At 39.4% G+C, this 11,675-nt stretch overlaps 1 protein-coding gene across 1 annotated transcript in view; it reads right to left on the minus strand.

Annotated features, from left to right (window-relative positions):
• MDFIC (MyoD family inhibitor domain containing) overlaps positions 1 to 11,462 on the minus strand; it is a 91,631-nt gene extending 80,169 nt beyond the window's left edge. Inside the window, exons 1-2 of the mRNA XM_050785143.1 lie at positions 11,389 to 11,462; positions 10,898 to 11,095 (exon numbers count right to left, since the gene is read on the minus strand). Of these exons, the coding sequence (XP_050641100.1) occupies positions 10,898 to 10,991 (94 nt within the window). The 5' untranslated portion in view covers positions 10,992 to 11,095; positions 11,389 to 11,462. The remainder of the gene's footprint in view (positions 1 to 10,897; positions 11,096 to 11,388) is intronic.
• Positions 11,463 to 11,675: the final 213 nt, after the last annotated feature.

Here is an 11,675-nt window from a genome sequence, read left to right on the forward strand (position 1 = left end):
ACTCCTTCCTTCTTACATACGGGTTCAGTTATGTTTATTCAGCCAAACAATATGCTCATACTAAAGCCAAACATTCACGGGCTTATGAAATCTGGAGTTAAATGGGCTCTCAGAGGCCCCTCTGACAACCTGATAAAATAAATTCAGATGAAAACATTCGACATTCAACATTCTCAAGAATAGGCCAAGGACTGTAGGTATGAATACTTACAAGGATAGAGAAATGGCCTCAGGAAATAGCTTACTCCACTTCTGGTGTTTAAATTATTCGGACCTTCCTCACATTTGGCTAAAATCTACTTCCCTAAAATTTTCACTGATTCATCGTATTTTCCTTTTTGCAAAATCAAACAAAGTAAAAAAATCAAAGTCTAATCTTCTCTCCATTTGACAGTGCCATATTAGAAAGTATCTTATGTTCCTCTGTTTTCTCTGTGCTAAATACGCCCAGTTCATTCAATGGTTTTTCAGAGGCATCACATTCTAATCACTCTTATAGGCACAATAGCCTTCTTAATCTTGTCTAGAAAACTATCATGAAAGAGGTTGTCTGATTGCCAAAATCCAGAGACACCATATCTATAGCAGGTCCCTTAATTGGCAGTCTATTAACTCCATTATAAAAAGGAATGGAGGCTGGGCACAGTGGCTCACGCTTGTAATCCCAGCACTTTGGGAGGCCGAGGTGGGAGGATCACAAGGTCAGGAGTTCAAGACCAGCCTGACTAACATGGTGAAACCCTGTCTCTACTGAAAATACAAAAATTAGCTGGGCACAGTGGTGCACGCCTGTAATCCCAGCTACTCAAGAGGCTGAGGAAAGAGAATTGCTTGAACCTGGGAGGCGGAGGTTGCAGTGAGCCAAGATCACGCCATTGCATTCCAGCCTGGGTGACAGAGTGACACTGCATCTCAAAAGAAAAAAGAAGGAATGGAAGATTCACACCCATCTTTAGTCTTTCAGCATGGTAACTTGCATATGCACCACAGTTTAAAAACTTTTCTGTTACCTCTCAGTTACACAGAGTTATTTATCAAGAACACTTTTAGTCTCAAGCTCTCTAGTTAAGCAATGAACCCTTACTTGGCACTATTACAAGAATGAAGGCTAGTGGAAATCAAAAGTGAATCAAAGGGGGTTGTTTAATCTGTAAGAGCATTTCAGAGTTATGATTTGAGTCTGATCTTGAAATAAATAGAGGACAGGGAAGAGTTTTTCAAATAGTGGTGAAGGCACAAATAAGATAATTGTAAGTGAATTTGAAGTATATTGAAATTAATTTCTGGGACTTCAGAATGGTAGATATAGAATTGAAATCAGAAGGTGTGTCCTCTGTCAATTTTCATAAAGGCCCAAATTGGGAACTTCTTATAAACTTCACTAACTCAGCCTCTCAATTTCTGGGCCCTCCCCACCCTTCCTGTGGAGGAATTAGTTCTTTAGATTATCCTCTAAGACCACAACCTATATTCTTCTGGCTCTACCATCTTTGCAGTCTCATCAGCTTCTACAGTTTCAGTAAATTTCAGGAAGATAACTTGTAGATCCATTATCCTAGCCCTGACACCTATCCTGAGCTACAGATTTGAAGTTTTAACTCTACATAAATATATCTTTAGCAACTCAGACTCAAAATTTCCCAAAATTCATCATCACTTTTCTTCTCTTCCTGCCTGTTTCCATAACTGTTGCCTGTGTCTTAGTTAATAGTAGTCACAGAATCTCCTTCAACTCTTTATTTTCTTTTTATGTCGCCTATTCCAAAATAATCAATTACCAGATCCTGCTAGTAATAACTCCCCAATTTCTCGCAAATCTATACTTTCTTTTCCACACCCACTACCAGTGCCTCAGTCTCTTTACCCTCCAATCAAAAATACTTTCCTAACACCAAGATTAAATATGTTACTCCTTAGCTGATGTACAAATTATATCCATTTTGCATATTGATGAAAAACTGATATAGTTATTTGAACACTGTATATATTTTATGTTGTAAACTCCCATACTTTCTCATGCCTAATAATTTTCTCTTGTATCCCCATGAGAAATAAATAGTACAACCCGTCAGATCTTATGTATTGCTTGGATAATGAAAGAAATAAGAACTATGTTTATAGAGACCCAAAAGCAGTGTCTACGTTTACAAACACCAGAAAGATCAGGCTGATTCGCCATGAAAAAGAGTAGGAGGACAATGCCTCGGAGTGGCAAAAGTAAAGAGAGGAAGCTGGTTCCTTCATACTCTGCCACCTAGTTTCAGAGAGCCTGTCACCCGCTCGACCACAAGGTACCTTAGTTTCAAGGCTCAACCCAGCATAATTCTCACCAACAAACCCTACAAACTGTGTATTCTTTAACTATGGTCACTAGCAGTCCAAATTAGACACAACTGATTCCTTCTCGCCATCCTGAAATCCTCTCTCAAACTCTAAATTTACCTGCTCCAAGATGATACCAGTAGTTGGCATCTGGCCATAAATTAATCTGTCACATGGCTGTTATTCTAATCTTGAATCGATATTTCAGTAAGAGGTTGCAATTTAATTTAGTACACATTTGTGTCTCATCCTCTCTCATCCTGTTGAGAAATTCCTTGTGGACAAAACTATACATTCTTAATTTTCACAGGACCTTGTAGGCACACCGAAAAGTATTTGTGGGCAGGGTTTTCCCATTCAAATATCTCAATAGTAAAATATATGTGCTAGCATAAAAATTAATTTCAGACTTTGTTCCTGAAACTAATTGGGCATAAAAGCACGTGCATATGAATCATCTCACTTGAGATCATGTGGGTGTGAATCTGAAAACAGAAGTAGACTGTAAGTAAAAACCACAAACGAAATTAAATTCATGTTAAAATAACTCTTCTCATAGTTTCTACTTAGCAAACCCTAAGTGATTAGAAGAAGAATCTATAAAATATAACTAGACTTCAAAAACTTATGGTTAAAAAGCTTTCCTCCTACAGGACATGTAGGCTAATGTAAAAAGAAGATATTAAAAGTTTAAGTAACTTCAGTAAAGTTACTGGAAAGACAAAGAGAGAGGGAGAGGGAGGAGGAAAAGGGGAGGGAGGGAGAGAGATCAAGTATCCAAAACACTGGTGCATACACATAGCACTGTTTAAGACAGAAGGGCTGCAGCATCTTTCTTTGATGTACTCTAATGAATCACTGTAGTTAAACTGTCCAAAATCTAGAATCTAGTCAGTACATAATATATTTTCTTAATAAAAACCAAATACTTTGAGAAGTAGAAACATAGAAATCACTTGATTTATCCTCTGCCTTTGTACAAGAGAATACTTACATTGTCTCAGAAAGATAATCTGGTTGAATTTTTTTTACCTGTTTCATGTGTTGTTGTTCTAAATAACTTTGTATTTGCAAATGGCCTAACTTTTAGATTGTGTCAATTGAAGTTTCCTTGCTATCCCCAAACCTTTTATTATTATAGAAATATAATCCAGTAAAATAATCGTACACTGTTATTAGGTCTTCTTTCCATGAAATCATCTCAACAAGATCCAGGAAACGAGGTTCAAAGAAACAGGAAAAGCCTTTACACACCCAAAAATTCCACAGCTTCCCTCATAGCCCTGTAAAGGTCACTCAATCATATATATTAAATCCTTGTATGTGAACTGACCAAACAAAGCAACAGCCATAATTTTTTATCGCCAGAAGTCTTAGTCTGTCAATCGCATTTCTGGTCTCTGGATTATCTTCCCAGCCTGGAATACAAGACGAGTTAACATAAACACACTCTTCCCACACATGCGTGATACACATCCCTTGTCGTCCTCTCATCACTCCCACCCTGCCAACCTCTAACCCTGTGCTAACTGCAAAATCCATTCTATCTGTTTCCCTTCCCAAGCTCCTGCATGCTCCTTGGCTGAGAAAGACAATCAACCATGCTGATCACTTCCACTAAGAATTCATGCCATTCAGTCCTAGTTAATCTCTTTGTGTTACCCAGCAGGCACTTTATTTGCCGCAGATTGACTACCTCTTTAATTCTTCCCTCTTCCAAATCTTTTCCAGACATCTCAAATTTCTTGATTCATCATAACCTCCTTTGCTCTCAGAAATTGTTACCATTTACTTTGCCAGGATATAGGCCCTCAATATTTATTTTCATATCAAATTTTGTCTAGATTATCACCTATCCTTTTCTCCCACCTCCATCTCAAAGAGGAACATTCCCAACTTTCCAAACACTGGTCTCTTCATCCCATTCCTTCCCAGAATTTTTATCTTTCCCTTACAAATACCTACTGCACCACTTCCTCCTTCTTCCATCTCCTTTCTTCTTCAATTTCCCTCTATCTTCTGGCTTTCTTCTCATTAGTGCACAGTGAGTGTACTCAATCCACCCATCCAAGCAAGAGAAGTCTTCCATGCACCCTGTTTCTCCTTAAACAAACCAAAACTCTTTTCATCTTTTGTATCCACCAAATATCCAATGCTCCTGTGACTAAGAAGGCTCAACAGCTCTTCCTAGGCTTCCACTCAGGCTCCAAAGCAAACTTATGAATTACCTTAAATTTCTACTTTTCCACCATCTCCCATATAAAATATTTTGCCCAACCACCGGCCAGGAACGGTGGCTCACGCCTGTAATTCAGCACTTTGGGAGGCTGGGGCAGGCGGATCACAAGGTCAGGAGTTTGAGACCAACCTGGCCAATATAGTGAAACCCATCTCTACTAAAAAATACAACAAATTAGCCAGGTGTGGTGGCACACACCTGTAGTCCCAGCTACCCAGGAGGCCGAGGCAGAAGAATTGTTTGAACCTGGGAGATGGAGGTTGCAGTGAGCCGAGATCACGCCACTACACTCCAGCCTGGGCGACAGGGTAAGACTCCATCTCAAGATAGATAGATAGATAGATAGATAGATAGATAGATAGATAGATAGATAGACAGACAGACATCTATATCTATATCTTTTACCCAATCATATCAATTCATCAGAATGTGGACACTGTGCTTGGTCTCAGGAGTTTCAAAGATGAGTAAGTAAAAATCTATTCCCTCAGGGATTCTCACAGCTAAGTAAAGCTCTATCCTACTTTTGCTATTGTTCTTAAATCAGTTTCCTCAATTTTACTCCTGCTAATGCTGCCGTAAGTCCTCTAATCTTTTGTCAGCCTATTATAATCACTGCCTCCACTCTTGCTTCTTCCCCCAAAACCATTCTAGGAACTGTCACCAGAACAGTTTTCCTAAAAACACCAGTGGGTCCTGTCCTTTTCTTCTTAAGAAAAATCAGTGGTCACCAACTCCTACAGAAGAGATATGCAAGCTCCTCAGCAAGAGAATCAGGGCCCTCCTGAACTGACTTTAGCCTACCTTGTTCTGTGCCCCTTCATACAGCCCATACAATGGTCTTGGTGAAGTACCCAATATTCTGTAATCATCTCCCCCAAGCCTTCTTTGCTACCAGGTATCTCCACAGAGCTGAGTCCTACAACCATGCTATGCTTCCTGGTCCAACTCAAATCAAAACTTTTCTTGAGGCTTTTCCGAATCCCCTACTAGAGACATTTTCTCTTACCCATGTTCTGCCGTCACACTTTCTTTGTGCCTCTACTATGGCACTGATTTCCTTAATATGCCAGCCACAGGCTCAGCATGTACCATGCTATTCCTTAGAACTTTTTTTTTTCACAGTTCTCAACTAAAACAGGTCAACCTCTCCAAATGCTTTCTTAAATTTACAGATATATCTTCTTTAACCACTTCCTTCCTCCCTTTTTAGTTTTTTTCCCAGTTACATCCTTCTCTTACTCATTTAGTTCTTTTTTTAACAAAGGGAAAATGAATATGCCCAGCTGATAAGGCCTCCACTTGTATAACTAAAATCATAAAATGTACATTAGGTCCTTTAGACATAAAAAATTAGAAGTATAAGTTAAAAGACTCATTTTCTAAATTGAAAATGTTCCCAAATCCTCTTTCAAATCTACATGTCTTTCTATAGTCTTCTGATTAAGCCTGTCCTTCCTCAAGCAACTGTATTCAAAAAGTGTTTTAAACCAATTTCTATTCAGTTTAATTTTATTCTTGGTTATTTGTATTTGCTGCCAGTTTTATAATAGTATGTTTTCTGTGAGTTATTATAGGCACACACAATTTAATAAAACTTAATTCTAACAATCTTATGACATTTATTAGGGAACTAAATATAATTTATCACTCTGTTTCTATGAGAAAGTAGAATCCAGGTTCCAAAAGTCCAATTTACAATGGAACACAACTCATGCGAAAACTGGAGACTTCTTTCCTTGTTTTGCCGTATGTTGGAGTCTCCAAAGTATAGGATAGCAAGAATATCTGCTGAGATAGTAAAATAAATATTAAAATTCTATGTATTTAGTCGGTTATCCTTTTTAAATTTTACTTTTGCATTTCTTTTATAATGTTCAAAATGTATTTGTATTATACTGCATATAATTATGAAAATAAATAAGCTTTTTTGAGGATGACTATGCAGCAGTATTTTGAGGATGAATTGAAGCATACGATAAAAATCTTGGAGAGGATCATTAGAGAGTTTACATGGAGTGATAACAATTTAAACTTTGGAACTTGAAAAGCTGAACTTTTAAAAAGCTTTCTGAAGCCTTTCCCTCCAAAAAAAAGAAAAAAAGAAAAAAAAAGACTTTTTAAAAGTCTTTCAATATAACACATCTTTTTAGAGATTAAAGCCTATAAAACAATGGTTCTCAACTGGAGTTAAGAAGCACCTGAAGCTTGATTAAAATGCAAATTCTTGACTCTTACATCCAGAGATCCTAATTCTGTAAGTCTGGGATGAAGCCAAAAACGTCAGTTGCCTCAAGGATAGCAGGGTTTCTCAATCTCAACATTACTGGTGATTCTTTCTTGTAAAGGCTGTCCTATCCTATGCATTACAGAATGTTCAGAAGTGCCCCTGACCTCCACTTACTAGATGCTAGTAGCACCCCCATTATGACCATCAAACATGCCTCCAGATATTGCCAAATGTTTCCTGAAGAACAAAATTGTCCCCAGTAGAGAACCAGGATTAGAAGCTGTTCAAAGATGACACATTCTGTGAAATGCCATCCTTAGTCAAAAGGATAAAATAATATGATAAAAATAGAAGACTACAGATATGTACAAGTATACATTATGTACATTGAAATAAACTGGCTTCCCAAAAAGAAAATCTGATTAGCCTCTATAAGCTACTGACAACTCAGCTAAGCTTCTAAGTCAAAGCTCTTCTTATGTAATTTCAACTTGATTTTCTCCCCAGCTTCTATTTTAGATTATTTTTAATTAACTTCACTGGCATTTTGCATCCTGCTAAGAGAAGTCCGCCTAATAGTCTCAGAGGACTCTCCCATGAGAGAAGAGTGCATTAAATCACACATTATCACATTAAAGTATATTCCAGCACTCAGAGTCCAACGGTCTACATCTTGGCAAATGTAATGTGGCGGGGGTTGGGGGAAAGATACAGGGATGGGAACAAGCTCAAGTGATTCATGATATCCCAAGCCTGTTGTCAATGAATCCAGCCCTACAAAAAGGTTGAACTGACTCTCTACTTCAACTGCATTTATCATAATGGCATACAATTTATGTTATAATTTGTGCTTCCACCCTGATTTCTTGCTAGTGACTGAGTATAAGACCTTGGGCAAGTCACTTAAATTCTTTGGACATCCTTTCCCTTATCTAAAAAATGAGCAGGCTGGATTAAATTATTTCTAAAGACCTCTCTAGTTACAAATCTCAAACTTATGAAAGAAGCAATTAATTCAAAGGCTCTTTGGATTATAGGAGTTCTAGTACCTATTGCACCAAAGGTCAAATACCTACATTTTCAATGTTGTTTTATAACACAAATTTTAAAATACTTAATCAAAACAGGACAAATGGCAATTAGAGGGACCACATAAACAAGATCCATTCTCTCTTAAAATAAAATTAAGTATAATTCAAACGGCTTTTCACCTATCAAGACATGTATACAAGTACTTTGCATGAGAAAGTAAATCAACATTTCACAAGGTAGTCACAAATAAGAATATAGCTTTAAATTGCATGTTTACTTTCTATTTTCTGTAAGAGAGATCACAAATCAGCTGCTCAGAGGCCACATCCAGCCTACAGTGGTGGTTGTTTAGTTTGGCCCGGACAAAATTTGTGTTTAATTAGTTGCAAACCCTTAAAAATGGAGAGATAATACATACAGATCTGGATTTCCAGTATCACTTGAAATATCTGAAGATACTAACCCACATGGCAACAATTAGCTAAAACTGAGGAATGTTGTTTCCTGGTCCATGAGCTCTCCAGTTCCCTAAACTCCCCATTGCTCCATACTGTTTGACATCTATCCTGGTTCTCTCTTACAGCCTGGAGCATGTAAGCTTGTGTCCCTGCTCTGTAACTATTTTCAAAACACATGGGAAAGATTTGTAATGCTTTTTAATGCTTTCAAAACAATAGAAAAGCTTGCAGAACCACAGCAAAAAGGCAGAAATTTTAAGGAGGGAGAGTATGCGCTTAATATGGACAACCTTTCTAATTCTTAATGTTAATACTAGAATGGGCTGCACTACAGGTTTTTTTAACAAAACACCTAAAAGGATGTAGAACTGAATTTTAGACTTGATGTGGAGTTCAGATTAGAGAATCCCTAAAATTACTTTCAACTGTAATGTTCCATGCCTTTGGTTAACAGTATGGATAGCTCATCACAATATAGTACAGTAATAAATGTAGAGCTTGTAAATGTCATTATTAACCTATATATGTATATTTAACTTTGCAGAGATAGACTTGATCATATCCTTCATGTTCTGAAATAATTTTTTTTCTGTTAATTTGTATTTAAAATTCCACCTTTCTTACTGACTTTAATATAAAGAATTTAAAAATTGGGTTTCTATTAACTAAGCAGCCATATCCTACTGAAGAATTATTAAGCTATTCTTCAGAAAGGATGACAAAGAATCCAAGGACAGAAGCAAGAGGATAAAAGAACTTGAGAAAGGGCTTAAGAGTAGAGTGGCCTTCGAGCAAAGCTTCTTCACAAATGTCTTTATCAATAAAACCAACCTAACCAAGCTTCCCTTGAAGCTTTCCTCTACCCATTTGCTCCAAGAATTTCTTTCTTTAAATACACCTTATGAGATCGCCTGTTTAAAATACAGTATTTTAACAAGATTCTGCAGATTCTGTTTTTAAAAATCAACTTTATGTTTAAATTACATTGATTCCCATTTAAAGAAAGTTTTCAATCAAAGTTAAACTAATAATAATTTTTAAAAATGTCTAACTATGTTGCTAAAGCTAAGGCAATTTTCAGGTAAAACCCAAGAGTTTCAGGTAGAAACCCAAGAGTTTCTACACTGATAATGTGTGTTGTACCCAACAAATGTGCTACTTCAGGCCATTCTAGATGCTCTGGTTCTTAAGGTCAGATCACATGACACAATCCAGCATTCTAATGCACAGATACAAGTACCACTGCACATTCTCCCAGATGATTTTAAAAATGCAAACTATTAAAGTTGGATATTGTAGATATTAGCTATTTCCAAATCAAATTATTTTCCTTGGGTGTTTGATGTTGATTTTTGACATAAGCCTAGTTTAACAATAGTGATTAGCAGCTCAAGTGTGAGCATAAATAGCCCATCAACGAGTCGATATGACTACTAACAGCATGCCTAATGACAGGAAAATGATTGTGCTGACAATACAATGTGGAGAACATGGGCTGCTTCTGAGAAAACATATGTTTATCATTCTAGTTCTCTGATTTTCTGCACTTCATCATTTTTATTTTCTCTGTTTAGAAAACGGAGTCACTCATTTAGAGGCAAAAATTAATGATAAATATAATTCAGTTTAACAGCCCTGGGTACCAGAACATTTTAATTTAACCACAGACATTTTCTGCTTTTACCTATTATGGCTTGAAAGTTAACTCCTTTCCCAATTTTGCTGCCTTAAAAAAGTCTCCCTAAGATTCACTACATTAGTACTAGAAGTGGGAAATAAAGCTATCAGATATGCCTAAAATCAAGGGTATATGGTAGGTTTTTGAGCACTGGAAAAATTACTTAGTTCTGATATATCAGTGACAGAATTATGTAGCTCAAAACCATCCTTAGAGTAAAATGCATTAGAAGTTTAAGAACTTTCCTCTCTGTCACCAATGGAAACCTGAAGTATATGGCCTTCAAGAGAAGAAAAGTTCAACTCGTTTAGAAGCTTGTTATGGAAGTTCCCCAGACGCAAGAGTATTTTATAGGCTGTGTGTGTTTACACTTTGGAAGAACACAAAGAAGCTAATTCATTCCTGGAAAGTGTTTCTTATAAACCTTGTTTATTTCAAAACAAACCAGTTATTGAAAACATGCATAAGCCATTCCAAAGCCATTGGTCACAGAAAACAGAACTATCAACTGGGTCGTAGAGGAGCCAACAAGAAACAGAAAGATGAAACGGAGTGAGCGCATGCTTGTTCAGAGAGCTAGGGCAGTCCTGGATCTGCTGAAGTGACCTAGAGGAGAAGCGCTTCAGAACCTACACATTGAGTCTTAGGCCCAAACATGCATATGCTTAAGAAAGAAGCAATGCTGTCATCCTGTTTCTTCGCAACCAAACGAAGGGGGAGTGGAGGGACCAACGGATCCCGCCCTCTTACCCGGTTGTTGATCTAGGGCAAGGATCCTGAAGAACTTGCCTGAGTAACGCGAACTGTGCAAAAGTTCTCAACTATGAGGCGGGAGCCCCTCCTCACAGCACTCCACCTACCCCCATCTGTACACGTGTGAGCAAACTGAAAAAGGCAACAATGACAAAGAAGCTTGCCACTGGCAAGCGCGCACTCACCCTGGGCTGTGGAGCCCAGCCGGCCGCCGCCCGCCTCGGCCGCGCGCTGCGGCCCCGCTGGCCCGGGAGCGAGGGTTTCGCCCGCGCCGGACATGGGCCGCTCCGCCAAGCCCGCGCCGCGCCGCTGCTGCCTAGCTCGCCGCCCCGCAGGGCGCCCGGAGGAAGGGCTGTGAGGTGCTGGGTGCAGGGAACTGACTGCTTCTGGCGGAAAAATATACAAAAATTTTAAAAAAAATGTTTTTAGAGAAGAGCACACCACCCCTGCGGGACGTTCCCTCCGCCTCCACTTCCCTCCCTCAAACTCCACCCCGGGGAAGTTTTGATTTGAAACTAGCGAGGAAAACTGCTACAACGCAAGTTGACAGCGGCGGGGTCCCGGGGGTCCGAGGTGGACCCAGCGGGGAGGGGCTGGAAAGAGAGATCGGGTTTGGGAGAAGCCCGGGGATAAGGATCAAACCCCTCCTCTTCCCGGCCCGGAGACGACCACCTACCTCCGCATCCCCCCGAGTCGCTCCAAGCCCCTTCCTCCTCCTCCTCCTCTTCCGCCTCGGAAAGTTAGCGAGGCTCCGGCAGCGGCCGCATTTTCGCCCCGGTGGCCTGACGACGGCAGCGGCCGCCCCTGCGCGTCCCTCCCGCCTCCCTCAGGCTCAGCCCAGACGCCGCAGTGGCGGCAACTGCGGCAGCGGTGGCGGCTGTGACTCCGCGCACTCCGCCCCCTCTTTCCAGCCAGCTCACTCCAGCCGGCTCCCCTGCAAGGGGGCCTTCCCCCTCTCTGCCT

The sequence above is a fragment of the Macaca thibetana genome, chromosome 3, assembly GCF_024542745.1.
Source record: "Macaca thibetana thibetana isolate TM-01 chromosome 3, ASM2454274v1, whole genome shotgun sequence".
Taxonomy (NCBI): Eukaryota; Metazoa; Chordata; class Mammalia; order Primates; family Cercopithecidae; genus Macaca; species Macaca thibetana.